Source organism: Ranitomeya imitator, chromosome 1, assembly GCF_032444005.1.
Source record: "Ranitomeya imitator isolate aRanImi1 chromosome 1, aRanImi1.pri, whole genome shotgun sequence".
Taxonomy (NCBI): domain Eukaryota; kingdom Metazoa; phylum Chordata; class Amphibia; order Anura; family Dendrobatidae; genus Ranitomeya; species Ranitomeya imitator.
The window spans coordinates 35173874-35193737 of record NC_091282.1 but is presented as its reverse complement, the minus strand read 5'-3'; the positions used below and the strand labels follow the sequence as shown (position 1 = coordinate 35193737).

General features: G+C 53.1%; 1 protein-coding gene across 3 annotated transcripts in view; it reads left to right on the top strand.

Moving 5' to 3' along the window:
- The first annotated feature begins 79 nt into the window (after positions 1–79).
- The window catches only part of DNAJC21 (DnaJ heat shock protein family (Hsp40) member C21), a 59202-nt gene continuing 39417 nt past the window's right edge, over positions 80–19864 (top strand). The window contains exons 1-10 of one of the 3 annotated variants that reach the window (XM_069745964.1): positions 80–237; positions 3869–3962; positions 4171–4294; positions 4770–4892; positions 5739–6043; positions 7574–7716; positions 7847–7937; positions 10135–10320; positions 11218–11257; positions 13361–13530. In XM_069745964.1, coding sequence (XP_069602065.1) covers positions 141–237; positions 3869–3962; positions 4171–4294; positions 4770–4892; positions 5739–6043; positions 7574–7716; positions 7847–7937; positions 10135–10320; positions 11218–11257; positions 13361–13530 — 1373 coding nt within the window. In that variant the 5' untranslated portion in view covers positions 80–140. The remainder of the gene's footprint in view (positions 238–3868; positions 3963–4170; positions 4295–4769; positions 4893–5738; positions 6044–7573; positions 7717–7846; positions 7938–10134; positions 10321–11217; positions 11258–13360; positions 13531–19864) is intronic. The other 2 variants (XM_069745966.1, XM_069745965.1) reach the window with 2 other exon arrangements.

The window sequence follows — 19864 nt, the reverse complement described above, 5'->3', positions numbered from 1 at the left end:
CAGAGAGCACAGTTTAGGTGGATTCTGGGAGAATACTGCGACGGTTACCCAGGTGACAGGCAGAGGGCGGAGCTGTGGCTTTCCACTTCCGGGTTAGGGCACACGTGTGCTGCGGGGTCAGCCGGCGAGTTGTGCGAGCGATGCGGTGTCACTACGAGGTGCTCGGGGTCCGCAGGGACTGCACGGACGATGACCTGAAGAGGGCGTACAGGAAGCTGGCGCTGCGGTGGCATCCGGGTGAGGCGGTCTTAAAGGGACATTTCTTAAAGGGGCAGTCCACTGCTCATTCTGTGATGGTGTGATTACATGTAAGATTTATTTCCCCCAATAACTCAATGCTCCCAGAAGCTGAGATCCTGCTGCCGCCATGGTCGCGTCTGGTGACGCGTCCTGCGCTATTCTGAGGTTATTGGTGGCATTTGTGTCACTCAGCGCACCAAGGGAGGAGCTAAGCATAGAGGGAGCCTCTTGATTACGCCCACTGGACTCTTGAGACATCATTTGCATACAACAGGGGGAGGGGTTTATATGACTTCTGTCCGGGGTCAGTCCTGCTGACAGGTTCCCTTTAACCCTTTCCTTAAATCCTCTGTGCACGTCTGGTGCCGGCTCAGCATCGCCTCTGATTAACCCTTTGAGAGCAGCAGTTAATCAGTGACACAGGTGATTATGTGATCTCGGTGACCGGCAGTTGTGTGATCGCTCGCTGCCCTCAGGGTGGGGATGTGACCCCCTTTATGTTGTGCTGTGATGCAGCAGCGGCTCCAGAGACCCTCGGTCACACGGCGGATCGTGTCGCGGCTAAAGAAGCAAATGCAGGAAGCCCTTGGTGTAGTGATTCCCTGCGACACCGACTCGCAAATATTCCCAGAGGTGTCAGGTTTTGCGACTGGTCGCAAGTCGCCCCCGACGCTTCCCGTAGATCTCCCTGCAAGTCGCCCCCGACGCTTCCCGTAGATCTCCCTGCAAGTCGCCCCCGACGCTTCCCGTAGATCTCCCTGCAAGTCGCCCCCGACGCTTCCCGTAGATCTCCCTGCAAGTCGCCCCCGACGCTTCCCGTAGATCTCCCTGCAAGTCGCCCCCGACGCTTCCCGTAGATCTCCCTGCAAGTCGCCCCCGACGCTTCCCGTAGATCTCCCTGCAAGTCGCCCCCGACGCTTCCCGTAGATCTCCCTGCAAGTCGCCCCCGACGCTTCCCGTAGATCTCCCTGCAAGTCGCCCCCGACGCTTCCCGTAGATCTCCCTGCAAGTCGCCCCCGACGCTTCCCGTAGATCTCCCTGCAAGTCGCCCCCGACGCTTCCCGTAGATCTCCCTGCAAGTCGCCCCCGACGCTTCCCGTAGATCTCCCTGCAAGTCGCCCCCGACGCTTCCCGTAGATCTCCCTGCAAGTCGCCCCCGACGCTTCCCGTAGATCTCCCTGCAAGTCGCCCCCGACGCTTCCCGTAGATCTCCCTGCAAGTCGCCCCCGACGCTTCCCGTAGATCTCCCTGCAAGTCGCCCCCGACGCTTCCCGTAGATCTCCCTGCAAGTCGCCCCCGACGCTTCCCGTAGATCTCCCTGCAAGTCGCCCCCGACGCTTCCCGTAGATCTCCCTGCAAGTCGCCCCCGGCGCTTCCCGTAGATCTCCCTGCAAGTCGCCCCCGACGCTTCCCGTAGATCTCCCAGCAAGTCGCCCCCGACGCTTCCCGTAGATCTCCCTGCAAGTCGCCCCCGACGCCTCCCGTAGATCTCCATGCAAGTCGCCCCCGACGCCTCCCGTAGATCTCCCTGCAAGTCGCCCCCGACGCCTCCCGTAGATCTCCCTGCAAGTCGCCCCCGACGCCTCCCGTAGATCTCCCTGCAAGTCGCCCCCGACGCCTCCCGTAGATCTCCCTGCAAGTCGCCCCCGACGCCTCCCGTAGATCTCCCTGCAAGTCGCCCCCGACGCCTCCCGTAGATCTCCCTGCAAGTCGCCCCCGACGCTTCCCGTAGATCTCCCTGCAAGTCGCCCCCGACGCCTCCCGTAGATCTCCCTGCAAGTCGCCCCCGACGCCTCCCGTAGATCTCCCTGCAAGTCGCCCCCGACGCTTCCCGTAGATCTCCCTGCAAGTCGCCCCCGACGCTTCCCGTAGATCTCCCTGCAAGTCGCCCCCGACGCTTCCCGTAGATCTCCCTGCAAGTCGCCCCCGACGCTTCCCGTAGATCTCCCTGCAAGTCGCCCCCGACGCTTCCCGTAGATCTCCCTGCAAGTCGCCCCCGACGCTTCCCGTAGATCTCCCTGCAAGTCGCCCCCGACGCTTCCCGTAGATCTCCCTGCAAGTCGCCCCCGACGCTTCCCGTAGATCTCCCTGCAAGTCGCCCCCGACGCTTCCCGTAGATCTCCCTGCAAGTCGCCCCCGACGCTTCCCGTAGATCTCCCTGCAAGTCGCCCCCGACGCTTCCCGTAGATCTCCCTGCAAGTCGCCCCCGACGCTTCCCGTAGATCTCCCTGCAAGTCGCCCCCGACGCTTCCCGTAGATCTCCCTGCAAGTCGCCCCCGACGCTTCCCGTAGATCTCCCTGCAAGTCGCCCCCGACGCTTCCCGTAGATCTCCCTGCAAGTCGCCCCCGACGCTTCCCGTAGATCTCCCTGCAAGTCGCCCCCGACGCTTCCCGTAGATCTCCCTGCAAGTCGCCCCCGACGCTTCCCGTAGATCTCCCTGCAAGTCGCCCCCGACGCTTCCCGTAGATCTCCCTGCAAGTCGCCCCCGACGCTTCCCGTAGATCTCCCTGCAAGTCGCCCCCGACGCTTCCCGTAGATCTCCCTGCAAGTCGCCCCCGACGCTTCCCGTAGATCTCCCTGCAAGTCGCCCCCGACGCTTCCCGTAGATCTCCCTGCTAGTCGCCCCCGACGCTTCCCGTAGATCTCCCTGCAAGTCGCCCCCGACGCTTCCCGTAGATCTCCCTGCAAGTCGCCCCCGACGCTTCCCATAGATCTTGATGCAAGTTTGGCTGTTGTACTTACTGCAAAATTTATCAGTAAAATCAGAGCTGCAAAATAGTCAGTGGGGCTTTGGCGGGGCCCTTTTCTGGGGTCAGTGGGGCGTTTGCGGGGGACCCCCTCTGGGGTCAGTGGGGCGGCATGGGGACCCCCTCTGGGGTTAGTGGGGCGGCATTGGGGTTAGTGGGGCGGCATGGTGACACCCTCGGGTCAGTGGGGCGGCATTGGGGTTAGTGGGGTGGCATGGGGACCCCCCCCCCCCCCCCCCGGGGTCAGCGGGCCTTGTCGCCATGTAGCTCCAGATTAAAGGTGACAATTTGTATAGTTTTTGCGTTGTGATTTCAGACAGTTTGATGGATTTTTCTTTTATGTATTTGTGGAGTTATAGGAAGAGTTCAATGTGCAGCAATAAGGGAAAGAAAAGATTACATGGGACTGCTGGTGCAGGAGTGTTGTTTTTTGTTTTTTTTTGCTATTGCCTGCTACTCGTTTGCTGGCCAATCCCAAGCATCTACTTGTGAGCCGGTCAGCTGCTTCTTATAAGCACAAAAAAAATAAATAAATCTCATAGCAGCTTTTAATAAAAGTCAAATAAAATGTACGGTAATTTGTGCTCAATATTGGTGCCAATAAAATCTCCACCTGAGTAATGAGGATATAGGAGGAGGCCGCTGTAACACAACTGTATACACAGGCACTGTCGGACCTCGCTTCCTCCCTCAATCTTACGGTGGGACGTTGATTTGACCCCACTATTTTCTCTAATCATCTCCACGTTGACTTTTGTGTCCTTTAAAGAAAGGATTGTCATTGTTCTCTCCCATTTTGTGCTGATGACGCCGCGGTGATGTGTCGGGTCGTGTGTATATTGTATATCTTTGTTCTGAGCTCGGTCTCTGTCTCTCACAGATAAAAATTTGGATAACCCGGAGGAAGCAGCAGAACAGTTCAAGTTGATCCAGGCGGCCTACGATGTGATCAGTGACCCCCAGGAGCGCGCCTGGTACGTGTGGGATCCGGGTACAGGCGCCGCACACCCACTTCTATTAAAGGGGCTGTCCAGGGCTCGTATATTGATGAGGGGGTCCGACACCCGCACCTCCACCCATCACTGGTGTGCCCCTCTCGCGGGATCAGCGTGGTGCCCCAGCTCTCAGTCCCGTCATTCACAGACCTCACCGCTGTCCTTTATGTCCCATCTTCTCCCCCAGGTACGACAACCACAGAGACGCGCTGTTAAAAGGCGGCGTGGACGGCGACTACCAGGACGACAGCTTGGACCTGGTCCAGTACTTCACAGTCACCTGTTACTCCGGTTATGGAGATGACGAGAAGGTAACGGCCGGGGAAGATGGAAGCCACTCTCTAATGAATCCCAGGGTGCAGCTCACTGATGGAGGCGTAAAACACACTTTCATTTGCATACTTTTTTTTTATAGGAATTATGTTCATTAATAATTTTGCACTGTTTGTGTTTTTTTTTTTTTTTCAATCTCTTTTCCTTTCCTGCCCATAACTGGCCTCAGAGTTCACTAAGAATCCATCAGTGAGCTCGTAAAAGCCAAACGCTGCAACATTTTTAATAAAAACCAATAGAAAAGATTTTTTTAGCCCAAAATAGAAGCATTTAAGTTAATATAGCGATGTAGCCTTCACCCACAGTGACTCCTTCATAGTCCTGTGTATTATCAGCCTGTGGCCACATGTGGAGGTTTTGCGGTGTTTTTCCTGTGCAAACATAGCCTTATTGTGCGAGATGCTGGATGTGACACTCGATTCTCCCTTATTATCTCACGCTCTTCTGTTTTAGGGCTTCTACGCCGTGTACAGACACATCTTTGACCTGATAGTGAAGGAAGAAATGGAAACTAAGATAAACGATGAAGGAGAGGAATACCCGGGGTTTGGAGACTCTCAGAGCGACTATGACACGGTACGTCACACTGCGGTCTGTCTGTCTCCCATGATGTGGCGCCCCCTCGGGGCCTCTTGGGGGGGGGGGGGGGGGGGGAGTGACGCCCCATCGGGACCTCTGGGGGGGGGGGGGGGGAGTGGCCCCGTCGGGACCTCTTGGACTCGAAGTGGGGCCCGTCGGGACCTCTTGGGGGACTATGACATGGTACGTTCTTCGCCGTACACTGTGGTCTGTCTGTCTCCCATAATGTGGCGCCCCGACGGGACTTCTTGGGGCGGGAGACTGGCCCTGTCGGGACCTCTTGGACTAGAAGTGGGGCCTGGCGGGACCTCTTGGGAGACTGACACGGTACGTTATACGCCATACACTGCGGTCTGTCTGCCTCCCATGATGTGGCGCCCCGTCGGTGCCTCTTGGGGGACAGTGGCGCCCCGTCGGTGCCTCTTGGGGGACTATGACACGTTACATTCTGCGCCGTACACTTAGTTATGTCTACCTCCCATGACTTGGAGCCAAAAGTCACCCGGTAATGTACACGTAACCTTGACAGTTATATAGACCTGAATGTGAGCCCATATGTTTACAGTCATGTAGTCTGGTAATAGACAGTCCTTAGGAAAGGTCTTCAGTGTCATATTGGTGGGGGTCTGACAGCCGGCAACCCCGCCGATCAGCTCATACCTGGTGCCATGGTCACCGGATATAAATGGCGCACACTTCTCTGTATGCAGACATGGTCTCAGCTGATCGGTGAGGGCGCCGGCTGATCTGATATATATATATATTTTTTCTCCATCTGTCCTCCTGTGTTGTTGCATTATTACACTCACTATGTGCGGTTTTGCTCCTTATCGCTGAGCGCAGGTGGTGCACCCGTTCTACGCCTACTGGCAGAGCTTCTGTACGGCGAAGAACTTTGCCTGGAAAGAAGAGTACGACACCAGGCAGGCCTCCAACCGCTGGGAGAAGAGAGCCATGGAGAAGGAGAACAAGAAGATGCGGGACAAGGCGCGACGAGAGCGCAACGAGCTGGTCCGGGAACTGGTGGCCTTCGTCAGGAAGAGGGACAAGAGAGTCCATGCCCACAGGAAACTGGTGGAAGAGCAGAACGCGGAGAAGGCCAAGAAGGTGGAAGAGATGCGAAGGCAGCAGAAGATACAGAACGCAAAGTAAGTCGGCTGAGAAGGGGGTAATGGAGGCGAGCGTCTCCCCGCATCATACCCGGTACTTGTAGTCCCCTCCACCTCCGTTGTGCAGCTTATTGCCATGGTGGCCATCACTATATAATTGCTGGGCTCTGAACTAAGGGAACCCTGTAAATGAAGCAACACATAAGTCATGTTATTCTGGCGCCACTTTTAGTCCTGGGTTTATCACACAGGTCCAGTGCTGATTCCGTACTGGGACATGAGTTTACTGTAGCGGTAAAGGAAAGGTCTGATGTGATGGCAGGATATGTATTTATCATTTTATAATGTACTGTTCCTGTACCCCCTTCACGAACTTTAACGTATATATACTTCATATGTCCTGTCCCTGCCTTTGATGTTGGCTCCGGCGCTGAGCTTGCATCTTTCCCCGCACTTTTGTCTGATATAATTATCCATCAAGTGCCTCTAACAGCCACGGGTGGATCTGATGGCGGCATTTAAAGTATCGACTGGAAGCGCATCACAAGTCCCACCCATCGGCGCCCCTGTTATATGATCACATGACGCCAGTGTGTTAAACTCATGACATCCGGAGATCTGTAGAAGACCCCCGTGCCTGTCATTGTGAATCTTCTGTAAACGCCGACTTGTGGCCAGAGTTCATAGGAGATGATGATGATTTCTGCTACACGATAAAAGGACCGAATCATCACTATACACAGCACAAGTGGGTAGATGATCGCAGCTTCAAGACTACTAAGGAGATTATTGAAGTCAATAAAAAGAAAAAGTTTAAAAAACAAGTTCAGATCACCCCCCTTTTGCCTCATTAAAAATAAAACAATAAAATATATATACAGTATATACACACACACACACACACACACACACACACTTTATATCGCTGTGTTCAGAATCACCCGATCTATCAAAATATAACGTTATTGTATCCAATTGGTAAATGGCGTAAAATGAAAAGAAAAACTCCAGAATTACAGTTTTTGGTCACGGCAACATTAAAATAAAATGGTATAACGGTTGATCAAAACATTGTATCTACCCCAAAATTATATCAATGAAAACCTCATCTCAGGGCGGACAAGTAAGCCCTCACTCAGCCACAGAACCCAAAAATTGGAAACGCTAAAAATGGCAACAAAAGCAATTTTGATTTAAAAAAAAAAATAAATTAAAAAAACAAAACCTTTTTTTTTTTCACCACTTAGATAAAAAAAAAATAACCTAGACATGTTTGGTGTTTGTGAACTCGTAATGACCTGGAGAATCATAATGTCAGGTCAGTTTTAGCATTTAGTGAGCAAACATGTTAAATGAACAAAAACAAAACAGTTGTGGGATTGCACTTTTACAACTCGTCCCGCAAAAAAAACAAGGTCCCATACGGTTATGAGGACGGAAAATAAAAGTCTCATGGCTCTGGGAAGAAAGGGAGCGTAAAAACTAAAGCGCAAAAATTGGAAAATGGCGCGGTGGTGAAGGGGTTAAGTGTTGGCCTTCAGGCGTTAATGTAAGCGCTCGGTGTTACAGGCTGGCCGGACAGTACAAGGAGCAGAGCTGGGTGGCCACGTCCGAGCTGGAGAAGGCGCTGCAGCAGATGGAGGCGCAGTACGACAAGGAGTTTGGTGACGGCTCGGAGGACGACGAGGAGGAGATGGAAGAACAGCAGAATGGTAAGCGGGGAGATTATCGGCACCAGCGGCCCTCCGGAGAAGGCAGGGGTATTTGGAGAGTGGGCCCACATTGGGACCTTTACCGACCAGGAGCCCCCATTTTATTCCATTCTGTTTTTCCTTTCTGCAGATCGTGGCAGCGATGAGGACGACGAAGAAGAGTTACTGTACGACGATCTGTACTGTCCGGCATGTGACAAAGTGTGCCAGTCCGAAAAAGCGTGAGTATGTCCCCGACGAGCGCCCGCACTGTCAGTCACAAAACAGTGATCCTTTCTCCCTGCCGCCCTCGTCCATGAAATGCAATATGACAATTAGTTTACCACTTTAATAAATTCTCCAGAACTTTCTATCGGGCTGTGAATGGCGACCGCAGTGATACCTGTGTCCTGTGGCACAGCCCAATAGACGGGCACCGCAGACCTGGCGCCATATCTAGGCCTCTCACTCCTATGGCTTCTTGTTGGGCCCCCCTGATCGTGTGCGATGCTGATGGAGTCACCAGGGCAGACCGCTTGTAATTTACAGCTGACGGATGCAATATGGCTCAGACACAACAGACTTTATTACAAATCCTGCTAATCTCTTCCCCATTTTAGGAGAAAACGATTTATAAAATATTGGGGGTGAGAAATGTTATATATAGCAGCTGTAGTTTATCAGAAGGTTAATAGTGCCCCCGTGTGTAGTCATGCTTTGCCCCTGTGTGTGGCGCCCCTGTGTGGTCGTCCTTTGCCCCCGTGTGGTGCCGCCGTGTGGTCGTGCTTTGCCCTGTGTGTGTGGCACCCCCATGTGGTCGTGCTTTGCTCCCATGTGCGGCTGCCCCGGTGGTCATGCTTTGCCCCGTGTTTGGCGCTCCCGTGTGGTTGTGCTTTGCCCCCCCGTGTGGTCGTGCTTTGCCCCTGTGTGTGGCACCTCCATGTGGTCATGCTTTGCCCCCATGTGGTCGTGCTTTGCCCCCCATGTGGCCGTGCTTTGCCCTGTGTGTGGCACCCCCGTGTGGTCGTGCTTTGCCCCTGTGTGGTCGTGCTTTGCCCCCGTGTGGTCGTGCTTTGCCCCCGTGTGGTCGTGCTTTGCCCCCGTGTGGTCGTGCTTTGCCCCCGTGTGGTCGTGCTTTGCCCCCGTGTGGTCGTGCTTTGCCCCCGTGTGGTCGTGCTTTGCCCCCGTGTGGTCGTGCTTTGCCCCCGTGTGGTCGTGCTTTGCCCCCGTGTGGTCGTGCTTTGCCCCCGTGTGGTCTTGCTTTGCTCCCGTGTGGTCGTGCTTTGCCCTGTGTGTGGCACCCCCACGTGGTCGTGCTTTTCGCTCATGTGCGGCTGCCCCGGTGGTCATGCTTTGCCCCATGTTTGGTGCCCCTGTGTGGTCGTGCTTTGCCCCCGTGTGGTCTTGCTTTGCTCCCTTGTGATTGTGCTTTGCCTTCGTGTGGTCGTGCTTTGCCCTGTGTGTGGCACCCCCATGTGGTCGTGCTTTGCCCCGGTGTGGTCGTGCTTTGCCCTGTGTGTGGCAAACCCATGTGGTCGTGCTTTGCCCCCGTGTGGTCGTGCTTTGCCTCCGTGTGGTCGTGCTTTGCCCTCGTGTGGTCGTGCTTTGCCATGTGTGTGGCACCCCCATGTGGTCGTGCTTTGCCCCTGTGTGGTCGTGCTTTGCCCCTGTGTGGTCGTGCTTTGCCCCTGTGTGGTCGTGCTTTGCCCCTGTGTGGTCGTGCTTTGCCCCTGTGTGGTCGTGCTTTGCACCCCGTGTGGTCGTGCTTTGCTCCCGTGTGGTCGTGCTTTGCCCCCGTGTGGTCGTGCTTTGCCCCCGTGTGGTCGTGCTTTGCCCTCGTGTGGTCGTGCTTTGCCCTCGTGTGGTCGTGCTTTGCCCTCGTGTGGTCGTGCTTTGCCCTCGTGTGGTCGTGCTTTGCCCTCGTGTGGTCGTGCTTTGCCCTCGTGTGGTCGTGCTTTGCCCTCGTGTGGTCGTGCTTTGCCCACGTGTGGTCGTGCTTTGCCCTGTGTGTGGCACCCCCATGTGGTCATGCTTTGCTCCCATGTGCGGCTGCCCCGGTGGTCATGCTTTTCCCCATGTTTGGCGCTCCCGTGTGGTCTTGCTTTGCCCCCGTGTGGTCTTGCTTTGCCCCCGTGTGGTCGTGCTTTGCCCACGTGTGGTCGTGCTTTGCCCACGTGTGGTCGTGCTTTGCACCCCGTGTGGTCGTGCTTTGCACCCCGTGTGGTCTTGCTTTGCACCCCGTGTGGTCTTGCTTTGCCCCGTGTGGTCGTGCTTTGCCCTCGTGTGGTCGTGCTTTGCCCCCATGTGGTCGTGCTTTGCACCCCGTGTGGTTGTGCTTTGCCCCCGTGTGGTCATGCTTTGCCCCCGTGTGGTCGCGCATTGCCCCTCTTTGGTTTTCCTGTTTATCAATCCATTATGTTTTTTCTTTCAATGAACCAGGATGAGAAATCATGAGAAGTCTAAGAAGCACCGGGAGATGGTCGCCCTCCTGCGGCAGCAGCTGGAGGCAGAGGAGGAAGAGTTCAGCACGTCCGTAGGAGAGGAGGAGAGCTGTGTGGTGGATGGGGAAGATGCAATTCTCTCTGAGGAAGAGGAGGAGAAGGCAGAGGAGACCCCCAAACCCAAGTAACTACACACACTGCACATGGCGGCAGCGGAGGCCTACTGATTTTTATGTTGGAAATGGGTCCAGAAGTCTGTGCCTGGTAATATCAGGGCATCACTTATGCATCACATGGGTGACAATCGTTTGATGGACAGTGGTCTCATAGTAGGACCCCCACAGTCATCGTAGTTATCGCCTATCCAGATTGGGGTCCCTCATTTATTGTAATAGAGCGGATTTCACACGTTGTGACAATCTGTGGGGCTGATGTACGTCGCTCTACCACTGCTCCATGTACCTGGGACCCCCATTCTCAGTCATCCATGGGGGCTTCCTGGTCGCACCCTGACTGCCCTCGTAGTTTTCACCTAGTCAGTAACTTATTTCACCAGAATGTTCCTTTTTTGGGTTAAACAAACCCCACATTTTTGCAATTGGTTTTCATTAGAAATGTTGCACCATTTCAGTACAGTCTACAGGAGGCAATGGGTGCAACATGTGTAATGAATCCCAACTGCAAAAATGTTTTCTTGTTTTTAAGCCCGAAACAGATGAATTTATGAAAAGAAAAATCCCCTGAAGGGTGAAATGTATCAGAATAATACATGTGTAATCGGCTCCTCTGGTGATTGTCAGCAGCGGCTGCTGGCGATGTCTCCCCTGTGCTCGCCTGGTGGTCTGTAATTGGCTCCTCTGGTGATTGTCAGCAGCGGCTGCTGGCGATGTCTCCCCTGTGCTCGCCTGGTGGTCTGTAATTGGCTCCTCTGGTGATTGTCAGCAGCAGCTGCTGGCGATGTCTCCCCTGCGCTGTCAGCAGTCGCTGCGATATGTCCAGCTCTGGAGGCCGCGATGCTGCATCGATCGGATGCTTTTATTTCTGGGTATCACTATATTAATATTTGCATTTCTCTTTATAGACTTAGTAAAAAGCAAAAGAAGAAGCAAAAATCATCCAAGGTATTTATCGTCCTTCCGGAATAGCGCAATGTTTTATGTAATCCCCCGATCATATGTGGAAGTCATGAGTAGTTTTTCTTACAAGGAACTTGTCAGTGGGCATCATGAATCAGATCCTGGTGGCACAATTCTCTGTAATGCGCCATAGTTACAGAGAAAGCAAAAGTTGAAGATGCGGCCAAGGACCTCAGCCGGAGACGAGACAAGTCCAGTGCTGCCCCGACCGGTGTCGCCTGAAGCAGCGCTGGGAGTAGTTGCCCGGACCAGTCTCGTCTCCGGCTGTGGTCCCGTTACCAGGATTTTCAACTTTTCTTTTCGCTGACACATGAAAGTTTTTCAAAGAAAACCATAGATGTCTGCAGTCGTGCAGCCGGGACCCCTGACTCGTACTGCCCACGGTGTGAATTGCCTGACTGGTTCCTTCTAACTTTTCTCCAGTTTTCGGCCTGACTGACGGAGAATATGACCCCGGACCTCTCCTCTTGTGTAATTACTGCTGATTTACATTTTCTCTCACGTCTCGCTCTCCTACATGAGTGACAAGTTGTGATTGCATCATTGCAGCCATTATGTTATATAGAGATGATCAACACCCACATGACATAACCCTGAATCGCTCTCCTCCATATCACCCTGAATCGCTCTCCTCCATATAACCCTGCATCGCTTTCCTCCGTATAACCCTGCGTCGCTCTCCTTCATATAACCCTGCGTCGCTCTCCTCCATATAACCCTGCGTCACTCTCCTCAATATATCCCTGCGTCGCTCTCCTCCATATAACCCTGCATCGCTCTCCTTCATATAACCCTGCATCGCTCTCCTTCATATATCCCTGCGTCGCTCTCCTCCATATAACCCTGCATCGCTCTCCTTCATATAACCCTGCATCACTCTCCTCAATATCACCCTGCATCGCTCTCCTCCATATAACTCTGCGTCGCTCTTCTCCATATAACCCTGCGTCGCTCTCCATATAACCCTGCGTCGCTCTCCTCCATATAACCCTGCATCGCTCTCCTCCGTATAACCCTGCGTCGCTCTCCTCCATATAACCCTGCATCGCTCTCCTCCGTATAACCCTGCGTCGCTCTCCTCCATATCACCCTGCATCGCTCTCCTCCATATAACTCTGCGTCGCTCTTCTCCATATAACCCTGCGTCGCTCTCCATATAACCCTGCGTCGCTCTCCTCCATATAACCCTGCGTCGCTCTCCTTCATATAACCCTGCATCGCTCTCCTCCATATAACCCTGCGTCGCTCTCCTTCATATAACCCTGCATCGCTCTCCTCCATATAACCCTGCATCGCTCTCCTCCATATAACCCTGCATCGCTCTCCTCCATATAACCCTGCATCGCTCTCCTCCATATCACCCTGCGTCGCTCGCCTCCATATCACCCTGCATTGCTCTCCTTCATATAACCCTGCGTCGCTCGCCTCCATATCACCCTGCATTGCTCTCCTTCATATAACCCTGCGTCGCTCGCCTCCATATCACCCTGCATTGCTCTCCTTCATACTTTTAATGGCTGCGATGATGTTGTAATCTGAGCGCAGCCACACTCCCACCTGTCACACCCTTATGGACATCACAGAAGCCTACACAGACCTAATGCTCAGGTTCATCTTACAGTTGGATCCAGTCTTTTTTTCAGGGCGCATTTACACTGGCCGATGGGAACGAGCATTTCTAGGAACACTCGTTATTGGGCTGTCTGAACAGGGTGCCAATCACCAGACAAATGGGAAAAAACGCTCATCCACACAGTAAAAGTATCTTTAAGCTTTCGTAAAAATCGTCATTCTCAGCAGCACATCATCATGTGTAAATGGGACGTGCTGTCAAGAACAATGACAGTCAACATGCACAGAACGATCATATATCAAATCTGCACAGAGAAAAAATGCAACAAATCTACAATGTACAGGCCCTAGAAGTAAGCTGCCTGGACTCCTTACTAACACATTGTAACAGACTTTCGGGACTGAGGAGGGAGCTGTGCTGCTGGTGTATCAGAGGATTGTCTGAACTACAAAAATCACTTAAGATAAAGCCGGACATCCCCTTTAATTAGTTAGTAATGTTTATTTTTTTGCTAGCAGCCATCTGATGACAGCCTTACAATGGAGGGTGTTAAAGAAGCGACTCCAGCAGCTGAACCCAAAATTAATGAAGCAGAGCTGAATGGCGCAACGGAGCAGCAAGAAAACTCCGTACCAGACACCGACGACACAGGAGCAGCCGAAACGCCGGCTGATGACGGGAAACCGTAAGTCTCCCCTTCTTATTTGTGTCGCTGAATGATGAAAGGGGTTATCTGCTAAGACCCAGCATAAACCTGTGATTTGTAAGTGATGAACTACTTGTGTACCACCCATAGACTGCAAACGTCCGGCCGCTCCACTTGTTGCTCTGCACCTACATTGTAAGGCCGGTCCACACGTTACCCTGCACTGACATTGTACGGCCGGTCCACACGTTACTCTGCACTGACATTGTAAGGCCGGTCCACACTTTACTCTGCACTGACATTGTACGGCCGATCCACACGTTACTCTGCACTGATATTGTAAGGCCGGTCCACATGTTACTCTGCATTGACATTGTAAGGCCGGTCCACACGTTACTCTGCATTGACATTGTAAGGCCGGTCCACATGTTACTCTGCACTGACATTGTAAGGCCGGTCCACACGTTACTCTGCACTGACATTGTAAGGCCGGTCCACACGTTACTCTGCACTGACATTGTAAGGCCGGTCCTCACGTTACTCTGCACTGACATTGTACGGCTGTTCCACACGTTACTCTGCACTGACATTGTAAGGCCGGTCCACACGTTACTCTGCACTGACATTGTAAGGCCGGTCCTCACGTTACTCTGCACTGACATTGTACGGCCGGTCCACATGTTACTCTGCACTGACATTGTAAGGCCGGTCCACACGTTACTCTGCACTGACATTGTAAGGCCGGTCCTCACGTTACTCTGCACTGACATTGTACGGCTGTTCCACACGTTACTCTGCACTGACATTGTAAGGCCGGTCCACATGTTACTCTGCACTGACATTGTACGGCCGGTCCACATGTTACTCTGCACTGACATTGTACGGCCGGTCCTCACGTTACTCTGCACTGACAGTGTAAGGCCGGTCCTCACGTTACTCTGCACTGACATTGTAAGGCCGGTCCTCACGTTACTCTGCACTGACATTGTACGGCTGTTCCACACGTTACTCTGCACTGACATTGTAAGGCCGGTCCACACGTTACTCTGCACTGACATTGTAAGGCCGGTCCTCACGTTACTCTGCACTGACATTGTACCGCTGTTCCACACGTTACTCTGCACTGACATTGTAAGGCCGGTCCACACGTTACTCTGCTCTGACATTGTAAGGCCGGTCCTCACGTTACTCTGCACTGACATTGTACGGCTGTTCCACACGTTACTCTGCACTGACATTGTAAGGCCGGTCCACATGTTACTCTGCACTGACATTGTACGGCCGGTCCACATGTTACTCTGCACTGACATTGTACGGCCGGTCCTCACGTTACTCTGCACTGACAGTGTAAGGCCGGTCCTCACTTTACTCTGCACTGACATTGTACGGCCGGTCCTCACTTTACTCTGCACTGACATTGTAAGGCCGGTCCACACGTTACTCTGCACTGACATTGTAAGGCCGGTCCACACGTTACTCTGCACTGACATTGTACGGCCGGTCCTCATGTTACTCTGCACTGACATTGTAAGGCCGGTCCACATGTTACTCTGCACCTACATTGTACGGCCGGTCCTCACTTTACTCTGCACTGACATTGTAAGGCCGGTCCACATGTTACTCTGCACCTACATTGTACGGCCGGTCCACACGTTACTCTGCACTGACATTGTAAGGCCGGTCCACATGTTACTCTGCACTGACATTGTAAGGCCGGTCCACACGTTACTCTGCACTGACATTGTAAGGCCGGTCCTCACTTTACTCTGCACTGACATTGTACGGCCGGTCCACACGTTACTCTGCACTGACATTGTACGGCCGGTCCTCACTTTACTCTGCACTGACATTGTAAGGCCGGTCCACACGTTACTCTGCACTGACATTGTAAGGCCGGTCCACACGTTACTCTGCACTGACATTGTACGGCCGGTCCTCATGTTACTCTGCACTGACATTGTAAGGCCGGTCCACATGTTACTCTGCACCTACATTGTACGGCCGGTCCTCACTTTACTCTGCACTGACATTGTAAGGCCGGTCCACATGTTACTCTGCACCTACATTGTACGGCCGGTCCACACGTTACTCTGCACTGACATTGTAAGGCCGGTCCACATGTTACTCTGCACTGACATTGTAAGGCCGGTCCACACGTTACTCTGCACTGACATTGTAAGGCCGGTCCTCACTTTACTCTGCACTGACATTGTAAGGCCGGTCCACATGTTACTCTGCACCTACATTGTACGGCCGGTCCACACGTTACTCTGCACTGACATTGTAAGGCCGGTCCACATGTTACTCTGCACTGACATTGTAAGGCCGGTCCTCACGTTACTCTGCACTGACATTGTAAGGCCTGTCCTCACGTTACTCTGCACTGACATTGTACGGCTGGTCCACACGTTACTCTGCACTGACATTGTAAGGCCGGTCCACACGTTACTCTGCACTGACATTGTAAGGCCGGTCCACACGTTACTCTGCACTGACATTGTAAGGCCTGTCCTCACGTTACTCTGCACTGACATTGTACGGCCGGTCCTCACTTTACTCTGCACTGACATTGTACGGCCGGTCCACATGTTACTCTGCACTGACATTGTAAGGCCGGTCCTCACTTTACTCTGCACTGACATTGTAAGGCCGGTCCACATGTTACTCTGCACTGACATTGTAAGGCCGGTCCACACGTTACCCTGCACTGACATTGTAAGGCCGGTCCACACGTTACTCTGCACTGACATTGTAAGGCCGGTCCTCACGTTACTCTGCACTGACATTGTACGGCCGGTCCTCACTTTACTGTGCACTGACATTGTACGGCCGGTCCACATGTTACTCTGCACTGACATTGTAAGGTCGGTCCTCACGTTACTCTGCACTGACATTGTACGGCCGGTCCTCACTTTACTGTGCACTGACATTGTACGGCCGGTCCACATGTTACTCTGCACTGACATTGTAAGGCCGGTCCACACGTTACTCTGCACTGACATTGTACGGCCGGTCCACACGTTACTCTGCACTGACATTGTAAGGCCGGTCCTCACTTTACTCTGCACTGACATTGTACGGCCGGTCCACATGTTACTCTGCACTGACATTGTAAGGTCGGTCCTCACGTTACTCTGCACTGACATTGTACGGCCGGTCCACACGTTACCCTGCACTGACATTGTACGGCTGGTCCACGCGTTATTCTGCACTGACATTGTAAGGCCGGTCCACACGTTACTCTGCACTGACATTGTAAGGCCGGTCCACGCGTTATTCTGCACTGACATTGTTAGGCCGGTCCACACGTTACTCTGCACTGACATTGTAAGGCCGGTCCACGCGTTATTCTGCACTGACATTGTAAGGCCGGTCCACACGTTACTCTGCACTGACATTGTAAGGCCGGTCCACACGTTACTCTGCACTGACATTGTACGGCCGGTCCTCACGTTACTCTGCACTGACATTGTAAGGCCGGTCCTCACGTTACTCTGCACTGACATTGTAAGGCCGGTCCTCACGTTACTCTGCACTGACATTGTAAGGCCGGTCCTCACGTTACTCTGCACTGACATTGTAAGGTCGGTCCACACGTTACTCTGCACTGACATTGTAAGGCCGGTCCACATGTTACTCTGCACTGACATTGTAAGGCCGGTTCACACGTTACTCTGCACTGACATTGTAAGGCCGGTCCACACGTTACTCTGCACTGACATTGTACGGCCGGTCCTCACGTTACTCTGCACTGACATTGTAAGGCCGGTCCTCACGTTACTCTGCACTGACATTGTACGGCCGGTCCACATGTTACTCTGCACTGACATTGTAAGGTCGGTCCACATGTTACTCTGCACTGACATTGTAAGGCCGGTCCACATGTTACTCTGCACTGACATTGTAAGGTCGGTCCACACGTTACTCTGCACTGACATTGTAAGGCCGGTCCACATGTTACTCTGCACTGACATTGTAAGGCCGGTCCACACGTTACTCTGCACTGACATTGTACGGCCGGTCCACATGTTACTCTGCACTGACATTGTAAGGCCGGTCCTCACGTTACTCTGCACTGACATTGTAAGGCCGGTCCACACGTTACTCTGCACTGACATTGTACGGCCGGTCCACACGTTACTCTGCACTGACATTGTACGGCCGGTCCTCACGTTACTCTGCACTGACATTGTACGGCCGGTCCACATGTTACTCTGCACTGACATTGTAAGGCCGGTTCACACGTTACTCTGCACTGACATTGTAAGGCCGGTCCTCACTTTACTATGCACTGACATTGTACGGCCGGTCCTCACGTTACTCTGCACTGACATTGTAAGGCCGGTCCACACGTTACTCTGCACTGACATTGTACGGCCGGTCCACACGTTACTCTGCACTGACATTGTACGGCCGGTCCTCACGTTACTCTGCACTGACATTGTACGGCCGGTCCACATGTTACTCTGCACTGACATTGTAAGGCCGGTTCACACGTTACTCTGCACTGACATTGTAAGGCCGGTCCTCACTTTACTATGCACTGACATTGTACGGCCGGTCCTCACGTTACTCTGCACTGACATTGTAAGGCCGGTCCACACGTTACTCTGCACTGACATTGTACGGCCGGTCCTCACGTTACTCTGCACTGACATTGTACGGCCGGTCCACATGTTACTCTGCACTGACATTGTAAGGCCGGTTCACACGTTACTCTGCACTGACATTGTAAGGCCGGTCCTCACTTTACTCTGCACTGACATTGTACGGCTGGTCCACATGTTACTCTGCACTGACATTGTAAGGCCGGTCCTCACGTTACTCTGCACTGACATTGTAAGGCCGGTCCACACGTTACTCTGCACTGACATTGTAAGGCCGGTCCTCACGTTACTCTGCACTGACATTGTAAGGCCGGTCCACATGTTACTCTGCACTGACATTGTAAGGCCGGTCCACACGTTACTCTGCACTGACATTGTAAGGCCGGTCCACACGTTACTCTGCACTGACAGTGTAAGGCCGGTCCACATGTTACTCTGCACTGACATTGTAAGGCCGGTCCTCACGTTACTCTGCACTGACATTGTACGGCCGGTCCACACGTTACTCTGCACTGACATTGTAAGGCCGGTCCACATGTTACTCTGCACTGACATTGTAAGGCCGGTCCACACGTTACTCTGCACTGACATTGTACGGCCGGTCCACACGTTACTCTGCACTGACATTGTACGGCCGGTCCACACGTTACTCTGCACTGACATTGTAAGGCCGGTCCTCACTTTACTCTGCACTGACATTGTAAGGCCGGTCCTCACTTTACTCTGCACTGACATTGTACGGCCGGTCCACACGTTACTCTGCACTGACATTGTACGGCCGGTCCACATGTTACTCTGCACTGACATTGTAAGGCCGGTCCACACGTTACTCTGCACTGACATTGTACGGCCGGTCCACACGTTACTCTGCACTGACATTGTACGGCCGGTCCACACGTTACTCTGCACTGACATTGTAAGGCCGGTCCTCACTTTACTCTGCACTGACATTGTAAGGCCGGTCCTCACTTTACTCTGCACTGACATTGTACGGCCGGTCCACACGTTACTCTGCACTGACATTGTACGGCCGGTCCACATGTTACTCTGCACTGACATTGTAAGGCCGGTCCACACGTTACTCTGCACTGACATTGTAAGGCCGGTCCTCACTTTACTCTGCACTGACATTGTAAGGCCGGTCCTCACTTTACTCTGCACTGACATTGTAAGGCCGGTCCACACGTTACTCTGCACTGACATTGTAAGGCCTTTCCACACGTTACTCTGCACTGACATTGTACGGCCGGTCCACACGTTACTCTGCACTGACATTGTAAGGCCGGTCCTCACTTTACTCTGCACTGACATTGTAAGGCCGGTCCTCACTTTACTCTGCACTGACATTGTACGGCCGGTCCACACGTTACTCTGCACTGACATTGTACGGCCGGTCCACATGTTACTCTGCACTGACATTGTACGGCCGGTCCACACGTTACTCTGCACTGACATTGTAAGGCCGGTCCACACGTTACTCTGCACTGACATTGTAAGGCCGGTCCACACGTTACTCTGCAGTGACATTGTAAGGCCGGTCCACACGTTACTCTGCACTGACATTGTAAGGCCGGTCCACATGTTACTCTGCACTGACATTGTAAGGCCGGTCCACACGTTACTCTGCACTGACATTGTAAGGCCGGTCCACACGTTACTCTGCACTGACATTGTACGGCCGGTCCACACGTTACTCTGCACTGACATTGTACGGCCGGTCCTCACTTTACTCTGCACTGACATTGTACGGCCGGTCCACATGTTAC